The sequence below is a fragment of the Aspergillus undulatus genome (assembly GCF_047715775.1).
Source record: "Aspergillus undulatus strain CBS 261.88 unplaced genomic scaffold BDV17scaffold_29, whole genome shotgun sequence".
NCBI classification, from domain to species: Eukaryota; Fungi; Ascomycota; class Eurotiomycetes; order Eurotiales; family Aspergillaceae; genus Aspergillus; species Aspergillus undulatus.
Window position 1 is genome coordinate 345,255 of NW_027396633.1, and position 11,816 is coordinate 357,070.

The following is an 11,816-nucleotide window of genomic DNA, read 5'->3' on the forward strand; positions in this document are numbered from 1 at the left end:
GTGCACCACAATGCCCAACCTCTATCATCCTGGAACATTGCGCAACGACTCTGAACAAACCGACAGCCTCGATGTCGGCACCGAAACCTACCTCGCCGCACATCTCGAGCCAGCAATTTCTAAATTGGCCAGCATAGATGCACCTCCGGAATTCGAAGTTTACTGGAACTCTGACGACCCCGAAAATCCCCGCCTGTGGCCGCTTTGGTACAAAGGCCTCACTGTCGCTGCTATGAGTCTTGGTGCTACAGTTGTCAGTCTCTCCAGCACACTGTACACATCTGGGATTCCAGGACTACAAGAAGATTTTCGCGTTTCCAAGATCGTGGCCCTCCTTGGCGTCACCACTTACCTTCTTGGAATGGGGATAGGCAGCATCATTTTTGCTCCACTTAGCGAGCTTGTGGGAAGGCGGCCAGTCTATATTGTCTCAATGATAATATTTTTGCTTTTATTGTTGCCGAGTGCTTTAGCTCAAAACATTGCTTCAATCCTCGTGAGCAGATTCTTTGGAGGATTCTTTGGGAGTGCATTGATGTCGAACTCGCCCGCATCTGTGAATGATATCGTCTCGGATAAGCATCGTGCTTTAGCATTCGGCTTCTGGTCTATTGGGCCCACCAACGGCCCTGTCTATGGCCCAATCATAGGAGGGTTTGTGTTCCAATATCTTGGCTGGAGGTGGACAAACTGGATTGTCCTCATTATTGGGGGCGTGGCCCTGGTCCTGATAGCCTCCGTCAAAGAAACATACGCCCCCGTGATCTTGAAAAAGCGCGGCGCGATAAAAAGAAAGGAGACACAGGACCAAAAATGGTGGACACGCTATGACGATGGTGTCGGCTTTACATCTTCACTGAGAATCAATCTCAAGAGACCTTTCGTGATGCTCCTAACAGAGCCGATATGGTAAATTATCTCCCTCCCATGCTACAAAGCCAAGGTTAACATTCTCGTAGTATATTCTGGGATGGCTACGTTGCGATTGTTTATGGCATCCTTTACCTGTGTTTCGTCGCGTATCCAATCGCTTTCCAACAAGAACGTGGGTGGTCGCCAGGCATCGGTGGTCTTTCGTTCGTCGGTATAGGTGTCGGTGTCTTGATCGCCATTGCATGCGAACCTTGGTTTCGTAAAGTGATCGATCTTCATCGCAAGGATCCAGAAACCGGCATGGTACAACCAGAGGCTATGGTCAGCGTCGTCTTTTTTGGTGCTACTCTTTTAGCCATTGGCCAGCTGTGGTTTTCCTGGACTTGTACTCCAAACGTTCACTGGATCGTCCCCATCCTAGCCGGTGTTCCCTTTGGAATTGGGAATGCATGCGTCTTCATTTACGCCTCAAACTACATTGCCCGGTCTTATGGCATTTACGCCGCATCCGCACTTGCAGGAAATATGCTCACTCGCAGTGCCATGGGAGCATTCCTCCCGCTTGCGGGACCATCAATGTATAAGACTCTGGGCTTGAATTGGGCAAGTACAATTCTGGGATTTGTCGAGGCAGTATGCATCTTGATACCTGTTGTCTTCTACTTTTACGGATACAGAATTCGAAAGGCGAGTCGCTTTATCAAAGAGGTAGAAAAGCTGCAGGCAGCTTGAAAAAAATCTTGTTAGCAAAATGTTATATGTGCTTTATATTTGTCCAAAGTGCAATTGATTTCTACGATCAGTCATTCTATAACAACGTTCCAAAATTCATCTATCTCCGAACCCGTGGACTCGTGGCGATCATATAAGGTGTCTTGACTAAAGACGAAGGTACAGTTGGGTATAAAGTTTAAAGAGGTTATCTTTTTCTTTTCGTAGTTGTATCGGGATATCCAGAATAGAATACATTTAGATGGAGTAAGCTTTCGAGCGCAGCAGATAGCAGTTGGGTTGTTATGAAGGTCATATACTCAGCAAATATTCTAAATCAATGCATAAAATTCACACTTTACGGTATATTTATCGTCATTCCATCTAGTGATCTTGAATTATCCCCACCATATTAACCCGTAAACGGCCAGATTCTGCGCCAATCCTTTTGTGTGTAACCTTGAAGTGGCTAAAGAGAAGAGAAAAATCACTCAACGTGATTCACAGCCACTGGGCTGAATTGCTGAATAAACCCGTGAACATCCCGCAGAGATATTATAAATCTCTCTTTCATTTTCGTGGCTTGAAACTTTATCTCCACGGGTGGGATGAGCCGAACTTACATCATCAGTAGGATGAAACAGAATTTCTAATATTTTCCAGAAAAGCAAAGTATTTAACCTCGGTTTCCCTTGAACAGAGGGTCTTAATATTTCATTTCATTGAATCGCATCCACAGTATCAAAATTTTACATCCCCGACTTTCGCTCTTACCGCAGCCATGGCAGCAACATCCAAACCGACCCTTACAATCACACACATCACTACTGCAACTGCCATTCTCAACATTGATGGAGTCAACTTCCTGACAGATCCCTTCTTCGGAGCCATCGGAGGGACAGAGTATGATTCGACCGCGGTCTGGGAGCAAATGGACCTGAAACCGTACGGTCTTGACAGCATACCGCCACCACCGCACCTTGTCAACAAGCAAGGACCAGCGCTTCAGCTCAATGAGCTGCCGCCTATCGATGCTGTGCTTCTTAGCCATGAGGATCACCTTGACAACTTGGACCCAGAAGGCCGTAAGCTGCTGGATGGTCGAAAGGTGTTTACGACGGTGGACGGTGCCTCTAACTTGCGCCCACGCCCAGGAGTCATTGGCCTTCGCCCCTGGGAGACTGTGACTTCTTGTATCGGAGGAAAAACGTACCGAATCACTGGTACCCCTTGCAAGCACTTTCCAGTTGGAGAAGTTACGGGCTTCGTCCTAGAGACCGATTCCTTCGGTGTTGATCCATCTGGCAAGCCTAATGCAATCTACTTCTCCGGAGATACCGTCTATATTGATGAACTGCAGGAGATTGGAAAGAGATGGCACATTACTGCAGGCATTTTTAACTTGGGCAATGCGACCTTTGAGTTCCCAACTGGCCCTATCCAGATTACAATGGATGGTAAACAAGCTGTTCGGCTTGCCCGTGATATTGGCGCCGATGTCATGGTCCCAATTCATTTCGAATCGTGGGATCACTTCAAGGAGGGCGGAGCGGACTTGCTGGAGGTTTTCACCCAAGAGGGATTTTTGGACAAGGTGTGCTGGACAGTTCCTGGCGTTCCCAAAGTTGTTTTTTGATTGTGGGTCTCTTAAAATTGCGGCCCTATGGCCCTCTTTCTGCTTCAATTCTTTTCTTTTCTTTTCTTTTTGCTTTGTCCTTTTCCCTGTTATGTCAGATAGTTCGTTTACTTGTAAGTTAATTTAGAAAAATTTCTCAGATCCAAAGCTAAGATTTCACGCTCACCACTTCAATTTGTATTTTCCAAAAAGGAACATATCACGAAACAGAAAATTAGACCCCTCGGTAGAAATAGGATCTTATATAGTACTTGGAAGGTTGCGTGTCTTGGAGAGCTGTTGACGATGAGTCATGCCGGATTTGCTAATAGATAGTGCCGGAGGACTTACCAGGCAATCACCACCATCGAACATCGACTCTCGCTCGAACAATATCCTGACGCACTGAAATCGTACAGTTTGCGGGTAGGGGGCCAAATGGAACTAGTGCCACAGGCGATAGCGTAGCCCCAGCCTCCCCCCGACTTCTATTCCCTGACTGGCTACACTGTATGAACACAAAGCCATAGAAGGAGGACTTCAGTCCTTACCAGCACCAAAGGTTTAATGATCACTAAGCGTTAGTGAGGAAGAAAAATTATGTATTAGACAGGGTTTCTAGGCTGGAAACCACGATTTTGGAGCCGAATGAAATCATCGACTTCTTGTGACAAACCCGCCAACAAATGCGCTAGTCATATAATAGAGTAAACCATCCATTGGGAACAAGACCTCTTTCTATTCTCCACGTTTGATCTTCAATGCCGTACAAAGCAGGGCCTTATTCATGGGCTGAAACGCCGCGCCACTGCTCGTTTCATTTTTGTCCTTTGTTTGAGGTTTCCTTTCCTATCAGAAGCAGTCTCATGTACGCGGTCTCCCACAAAGCTTGTCCTCCGCAAGCATCCACAGGCCAGCGTTAGAGTATCCATTGTGGCCCGACAATCACGCACTGAGATGGAGCAAGAACGCCTGAGCAGCTTGTGCGAGGAGCTCGATAACTTTAGAGATCTTCCAAATCTGATCGATAATGCGAAGGCAGCTATGGAAATTTCGACACATGGGAGGGCATTTTCCAACGATCTCCTTCGCGTGGAAATCTCCGGTGCCGATCGACCCCATTTGACGGTTGTGGATCTCCCAGGCCTCATTGATTCGGAAACAAAGCTCCAATCAGCTGCAGATGGTCCGTAGCGTTCCATAAATAACTAAAGATGGAGGACATTCGTCCGCGGGGTAGCCGCAATCATCGACGCAGGGGAAGTTCGCCACCCCCCTCAGGACCCTCCCGGGGGTGCTCCCCAGAGCCCACGGCGTTCTACAATAACTGGCCGCACGCTTCGGCCGTCTCCCGCCAAAACGCCATACAAACATCGCCCGTCTTGGCAGGGGGGTTCAGTGAACCGGCCGGACGGGTGATCCGCGAACCTCCCCCGCTAAACCACTTCGGGTTTAACCACCCTCCTGCCGACGCAACGCCCCACGTCCGGCCGATGCAGCAGCCAATCCCCGCCGGCTCCTTCCCTCCCGCCGAAACACCAGCCAATCACTGCTGTCCCGCCGAAACACCAGCCAATCACTGCTGTCCGGCCGAAACATCAGCGATAAAGCAATTGTCGAGCTGTCATCGAGCAGCCACCGAGCAACTATCAAGCGGGCCATTGGGCAAGTATCAAGCTGTCATCGAGCTGTCATCGAGCTAACGCAGCAGCCAATCCTGTACTGCCACTGCCAGTTAGTCCTGGCTGGCTAGCTGGTGCAGATAGTTGATACATCGCGCGATTATAATCTGTGCTTCCCGTGTAGTTATCCTGCGACAAGAATCATAAAACGGAGGGGCTACAAAAGCAAAAGCAAATGTAATGTATATAAAGCATTTATCCTTCCTTTTTTTCCCTTCCTTCCTTCCTCTTTTCTTCCTTCCTCTTTTCTTCCTTCCTCTTTTCTTCCTTCCTTACTTTGATACTTGCTCTTTCTACTACCTGCTCTAATCAAGAGAGAACCAACTTATTAAATATGTCTGACTATAAGCCTAACCCTCAATCGCCTGTCATCTTTCATCCAATATATAATGGCATCCTCTGTCAGCCATGCGGCGAGGCGATCCCGGCATCCCTTCTCGCCCGGCATCTCCGCGATAAGCACGATATGGACCAGCCGGGTCGAGCAGCGCTAGTTCCGCGCGCTATCCCAGCAGATGCCCGGCCGTTGCAGACCCATCAAGAGTTCAAGCCCCTCCCGCATGGGAGCCCGGTGATCCCAGAGCTAGGGCTCAACCAGAAGGCATGGTTCGGCCGCCCATGCAGCCAGGTTTCCCTGACCGAGCGGGCCCATAAGGAGCATCTAGCAGCAGCAGCGCCGCATCACTTGCCATCATCATTAGGTCGTACGGTCGACACATTGTATCTAACAATCAATCAACGATCTATCGAAGAGAGCTCATCGCGGGCACGGTGCCCGGACGAGAGAACCCCTGGCATCCGCTCCTTAGTGGGCTACGTATGTGTAGCTGATACAGCCTCGCTCTGCCCTTCTTCCCCTGTGCATGCATATTTCATAACAGTTAGTTTATAGATTATTGTCTATTACCCCGACATTGTAGGAAGCAGTTCACTGATGTGTCATGAAGTAGTTGTTGATGAAAGCTAGCTCGAAGCCGTGACGGCTAAGTTAGAAGAACCGATGTGGCTGACTAAAACATGACTCAGCCTGTTGAACAAGAAGAAAGATCGATAGGCGTATGACAACTAAAGTCACTAAATTTTAGCCCATACTGTCACTGTGCATGCGTATGACATCAACATTAAGCTACATCATCTCCCAATAAAACCGTGCCTTACTTGCAGCGATACTTCATCCGTGGATAGTATTGTAGAATCTGTAGAATCTGGTAATCGGTCGGGCACTAATGCTCCCGCTTCCTCCGTGGTTCCTGAGACGGCGAACATCGACCCGCGCTTGTTGGAACCCAACAAACCCAAGGTTACAGAGACTCTCCTGCGTCGCTCAAAGAGATTGCGACTTTGATAAGAGTGTTGAAGGATGCTTGTGTTGTTTTAAGCGTCTGTCCGGGTAGCTAGTTATATACTTTCCAGCCTCGTATATCTTGTATACAAGGTATCTGTTATGGGTTGATCCTATAACATGCACCGCGTAGCTTACGCGGCTGTGGTCACGTGGTTCCTGCCCCTCTACCTTCTATCTACCCCTCCTGATCTGTTCTCTTCTTCAGCGATTCCTTCTTGTACATACGGCACGTTTAGATAGGAAGATCCATCTATTTACGTCCCCTTACAGTATCTATCGCGGACACTTAAGCCACTAAAATATGACGGCCTTGTGCCATCATGTTTTACGGTCTTTTAACCACAATGGTAGAGTAGTATCTTCTGCCATAATCAATTGCCCCGGAATTCTGTGTGATTGAATGAGAGCCATATCCTCGAGTTCGTAGTCTGCCGTGACCAAGGACATGACTATGTAACTAAGGGAAGCCAAAAAGCATAATCGCAAGTCTTGCAAAATGAAATGTTGCTCAGTCAGGCTAATATACCTCTACATATAGATGCTGGAATCGAACAGATCTCGCTTGGGTGCAGACACTGGGCCACCCGGGCATATCCCATACGATCACATCAAAACGCATTGATCCGCAGGCGAGTCGTGCAACTGATACCACTTTGCTACACTCTCATGAACTGGTTCTATGCCATCTGTTGCTGCTTCCAGCAGACGCACGACTTGAAGTCCTTCCTTGTAATCTGGATGGTCTTCCCCGATGCAGTAGTGGTCAACCTCCAGTTCTTTGACTTCACATAAGATCTTTCGGTACTCATTAGCGTGTCAACTGCGAGTTTTTTTGGCCAAGTCGAACAATTGGGCACGCTTTATCTCTCTCTCTTTACCCTGCGATGTGTCCTCACATGCCAAACATGTGCACTGAAACCCCCATCTGTTGAGCTCCGCCTGGCGCTGACTGCGAGTACGGTTGGTACCTTTGATGTACATTATGGTGAGCACTTCGCCTGCCGTTATATCCCGTATGGCATGGAAAGTCTCTTTATGGAGCTCTGGGTTGGATGCAAAATGGAGATTTGGGATACATGAGTGATTTATACGAGAAGCAAGCAGAAATACACCACCAAAGGCGTTTCCCACTCTTAACGACTATATTGCTTCGCAAGCTGTACTCGGGAACGTACCCTTTCGTATGCTCCACTCCCGGTACCTTCGACCTCTGACGTACGCCATCTGAATATAGCTTTTATCCCAGCGGCGACCATTCTCTGCACCCAGCTCAATACAGCCCAGGCAACTACGCTCTTCTTGTAATGCTAATCAGATAATAAAGCAACAGATGATGGCCATCCAGCCTATTTACCATACATCATTGGAGTGGAGGGTGACTCAAACAACCGATCTTGGTAAACAACACAGAATAAGACTTAGTTTCAACGCCCTGCTCATACTAGTAGCAAAATAAGCAGAAGGCCGAAGACGTCTGTTACGTCGGAAAATATGATTAATTCCAGTACATTCTTAACACCTTCCTAGAAGCCATTCCATAGCCATCAAAGTATTATGCCCTAGGTCTTTTGGGCTTGATTCATCAGCAAAAATCGTCCAGGCAGCATGTGTCAACCCCTTATAGTTGTCAAGCCTTGTTTGAACGCCATTCTCCCTTAGAGCCCTCTCATAGATCAGGCCATCATCGCGCAGTGGGTCAAGTTCACCAACTTGTAGGCCTTTGTGAGGATCAGAGGCGTTGAATGGTGAAAATAACGGTGATGTAATATCCGGATTCAATATTTGGTGGATATTTTTGATGGATTCCTGGCTCACAGCCGGATCCTGTGTATTCTCCTCTCGCGATCTCCACTGCGCTCTATACTTTTTCGGCACAATTTCCTCAACTAGGAGTGATGGGATAGATATAAAAGCACCTGTTAACGGAGGCCGAAGATTGATACGCTGGTGCTCTCCGCCATGCGTATTGACTAGTTTTGTGCAGTGGATCAAGTGTTACGACGCTCGCTTCTGTTCGCTAAGAACCAACGACAGCCAATCATTCATGGACCAATCGGGCGTGAGACAATACGATACCTCAGAAAGCCACGGCAGAAACCAACCGCGCAACAGATCACGTGATGGTAGCCACCAGAAGGATATAAGGACGCTCGTTCTCGCTCATGTACTAAGTTTACTCTAGTTCTTCGCGTTCAATATCAATTGTCATTGCAGAGCAGACAAACGGATCGAACCCAGGTCCGTCATGATTATGATAAAGGTCATTGTACTCGCTTGTGAACGCTCATAATGAATCAATCTTGTATTACTCCCTAGTTCAAATTCCTCATGCTTTCCTGGCTGCCGCTCCAGCTTTATCGCCACCAGCCACACCAACCAGATTTCCATACTTGAGCGTATTCATCGTAGCAGCAAATTGGCTAGACTCGGGCGATGCCGTTAGAATCATCGCTGTATAGCTGTCCGCCATACCGCTAGATTCAAAGTGACCACGAAGAACCATAGTCAGGGGGGAAGACCGGTAGGGAATCCGCTGTTGCCGCAATGCTCGAGCACGAATCACCTCTTTCAGAGCAAGGAGGTCCGTATTGATTTGTCTTCCCTCTCGCTGTTCCTGCAGAGTTTGCTTTGCTCGTGGAGCTGAGGCGGAGATGGATTTATCATGGTAGTACTCTGATCCGGCGAGGTCGACGAAGACTAACTTGCCTCCGAGGCAAGAATGTGGAGACGCTCGCATCACTTCGTTGACATGAGCTTCTGCATCCCGCACGTACCCCTCAAGCTCAGCCTTCTTGGCCTCAGCCTCATCGATCCGCGCCTGATCAATCCGATACTCCGGGTTGGGCACATATTTCCCGTCCTCAGTGCGGACGAATGCCTTCATATTCTCCTCAAGGTAAACATCCGTCGCGCGCTTCGCGATGGGAACTAGCTCCGACTGCCGGTCAATAACCGCATCCCTTGCATCGAGTAGCGCTCTCGTGACAACCTCAATCTCGAGCACAGCATGTGTCCGCGAACTCTGCTCGTGGATCGTTGATCTTCCTGTTGCTCTTAACTCTAAGCCCGCAAGTAGCTCCCCACGCATCTCGTCAAGGCTCCAACATGCCTTCGTATTGATGGGTCGGACACGTACGCGCCCGTCGGACATGACCTCCGTCTCGCCGCGAATGTGCGTCTGGCCATCATATCCTTCGCGGATGACACTTACGATGGTCATTCAGGAGATCGAATGCAATGTTCCCGCGGAGCTCATACATGCGTAGTCCTATACCTAGTTCATCCTTATTTCCCTTATCCAAGGTCCCATTAAGGCTCGCGAGCTTAGCACTAAGATCCCTCGCCGCGGCAAGACAAAGGCCAAATTCATCCAAGTTCTCAAAATCATACCCGATGATCGTATGCGACTTCCCGCTGCCTGAATGGCCGTATGCGAGGAAATTGCATGTTCCGCCACTGAGGGTGCGTGGGAGGATGGGTGAGACAACCGCGTTGAAGATCGTTTTGTTAGTATCCTGTCCTTCGAAAACGTTTGTGAAGACATAGTCGCTCTTCCAGGAACGGGGGAGAGTGGCTCTTGTAGTTTGAGGTGGTCCTAAAGAAGTTGATATAAGGTTGCCGGCCTGTTTCGTGTGGACTCGGTTGATTTCTTGTGTTAGTGCCTGAGCTTCTGTTGGTGGAAGGGGGCGCCATCTAGCGAAGATGTCGAAGCAGTGCATTTTTTGAGGGTGCTGATGGGATGTGGTGGATTCAGATCAAGGGTGGTGGAAGAGATCTATTTTTTAAATAAAATCTTTCCTGGTCCCGAAGCGAGCGGTTTCCAGGGGTTTATATACCCAGGCTCGTTGACAACCAGTTTCTGTGCCGGACTTTCGGGGGATTGCAAACCCGGCCAATCGCCCGGCCGTGGCGCTGATCCACTCCAGCAGAATCAAGATGGCGATACCCCATTGAAAGAAACGGCTCGAAACGGTCAGATCCTTGATTGATCCCACGACTCGAACGCGACTTGTCAGCGGGGGTGTCTCTTCTGATGCTGCGGAGAACGCTTCTCTTAGGGAGGGTCAATTGATAGCCTGCCACCACAGTCAAGAACCTTCCCGTCTGCGGCAGGTGGTGGCCGGTGGCAGTCGGACAGTGCAGTGGGGGCGCTTCCGGCCGCTAACAGTGTCACCGTATACTGTGAAGACGGACTTTTATTGTTTGTTGGGGGTGGACACCTTGTGGATTAAATCTTTCCTTTGCGTAGATTTCCGTGGTAAAGGCGGGGCAGTGTGCCAGGTGATCACTAAGTTATGTTGGTTGTTCACTGGCTCCATCACTTTTGCAGAACACTCTTAAGGTCACCATTGAAGGTCTTTCGTCTTTTAATATAAGAATGCTGTTTATTTTAAAGCTGGCTGCAGTGAGAAAAAGGGTGACGGGTAAGCTATTGCTAAGATGAGGAGACATCGCTTCGTGGAGCGAACCCCTCACACTATCGACTACAATATCGTCGGCAGCCGCACAAAAATCTATACCATCAATAAATGCCTTAGCTACCTTGTCGTCGAGACCCCGGCATCCGACTAGTGGAAGCAATGGCCAGTCTAGTAATCCAGCCCAAGTCAACATCAACGAATAGGCTCCACTGTAAGCCAGCAAGCTCAGATAGCTGCGCTAGATCCAGTTAATGCAAAGCTGGGTATTATTCGGCGTCCAAGGAGCACGGCGGACCCTGGCCCCGGCCCAAATCTTGGTTAACGCCCAAAGTACGGATCACAGTTTCTTCCATGAACTCCGGAAATGCTATCGTACCAATCGAGGCCGAATGAGGCTATGGTTCTCTATTTGGCGATTAGATTTCTGCGAAGTCGTAAAGGTTCTTCCTCTTTCTCCTTTGTGCGGCGATGGTTACCTTATCTCACGCACGCTAAATGCTAACTCGCATATTAGTTCAACAGGTTGACAGTGGAGCGCATGGTACGCAAGCACACAGATCTGCCCACTGATCAAGACCATCACGCGGCAGAGGAACAGGTCGATACAGGCGTCAATCTTACAGGCTCGGACCATAGTGCGGTTTAACTCCGCCTCGAGATCAACGAGAGGTATGCCGGTATTTGACCTTTTGTGCTGGAGGATTAGATCCATTATGGGGGGTGTCATAGTTCCCTAGTCCGTCCGGAGCCGTACTGCCGCTCCGTTACGCCCCCTGCCCCCGATGCCCTGATTGGTCCGTCCGTCCGTCCGTCCGTCCGTCCGTCCGTCCGTTCGCTCCGTGGGGCCCGGGCTCCGTCGCCTCCGTCGCGTCCATGGTTAGGTCTATTCGGTCTATTCGGTCGATCTGGTCGCTCAGTCGGTTAGTCAGTTAGTGAGTTAGTAAGACAGTTCCTAGTTAACTAGTTTATTTGTTGGCTTGCCAGTTACTTGATTAATTAATTGGCCCAGTGATCGGCTAATCTATCTATCTATTATCTATCTATCTATTAATAAGTGCCTAGATAACTGGTTAACATTTTATTTACTTCCTTCTGTAATTATATTCTATTCTACCCTAGGTAAGTCGTGTTCCTAATTATATCCTAGTAGTATATTTATCGCGTGCCTG

General features: G+C 48.8%; 3 protein-coding genes across 3 annotated transcripts; 2 read left to right on the forward strand and 1 right to left on the reverse strand.

Annotated features, from left to right (window-relative positions):
• Window positions 1-10: 10 nt before the first annotated feature.
• On the forward strand, window positions 11-1,605 carry BDV17DRAFT_292107 (MFS transporter; the record flags this gene model as incomplete). The annotated part of the gene is made up of 2 exons (XM_073762304.1): window positions 11-909; window positions 960-1,605. The coding sequence occupies 2 exons, from the start codon at window positions 11-13 to the stop codon at window positions 1,603-1,605; spliced, it is 1,545 nt and encodes a 514-aa protein (XP_073614924.1).
• Window positions 1,606-2,118: 513 nt separating this feature from the next.
• On the forward strand, window positions 2,119-3,362 carry BDV17DRAFT_265228 (MBL fold metallo-hydrolase). The gene has a single exon (XM_073758153.1). The coding sequence runs from the start codon at window positions 2,366-2,368 to the stop codon at window positions 3,218-3,220; it is 855 nt and encodes a 284-aa protein (XP_073614925.1). The 5' UTR covers window positions 2,119-2,365; the 3' UTR covers window positions 3,221-3,362.
• Window positions 3,363-8,480: 5,118 nt separating this feature from the next.
• Window positions 8,481-10,232, reverse strand: BDV17DRAFT_104560 (kinesin family protein). The gene is made up of 2 exons (XM_073753737.1): window positions 9,485-10,232; window positions 8,481-9,432 (listed from the first exon to the last, which is right to left on the reverse strand). The coding sequence occupies exons 1-2, from the start codon at window positions 9,943-9,945 to the stop codon at window positions 8,553-8,555; spliced, it is 1,341 nt and encodes a 446-aa protein (XP_073614926.1). The 5' UTR covers window positions 9,946-10,232; the 3' UTR covers window positions 8,481-8,552.
• Between the last annotated feature and the right edge of the window lie 1,584 nt (window positions 10,233-11,816).

Excerpts from the sequence above, each read along its gene's own strand:
- BDV17DRAFT_265228 (XM_073758153.1), top strand. The coding sequence starts at position 2,366 with ATGGCAGCAACATCCAAACCGACCCTTACAATCACACACATCACTACT.
- BDV17DRAFT_104560 (XM_073753737.1), bottom strand. The coding sequence starts at position 9,945 with ATGCACTGCTTCGACATCTTCGCTAGATGGCGCCCCCTTCCACCAACA. Across the intron at positions 9,433-9,484 it reads CTAGGTATAGGACTACGCAT|TGTCATCCGCGAAGGATATG; the intron begins GTATGAGCTCCG and ends GACCATCGTAAG.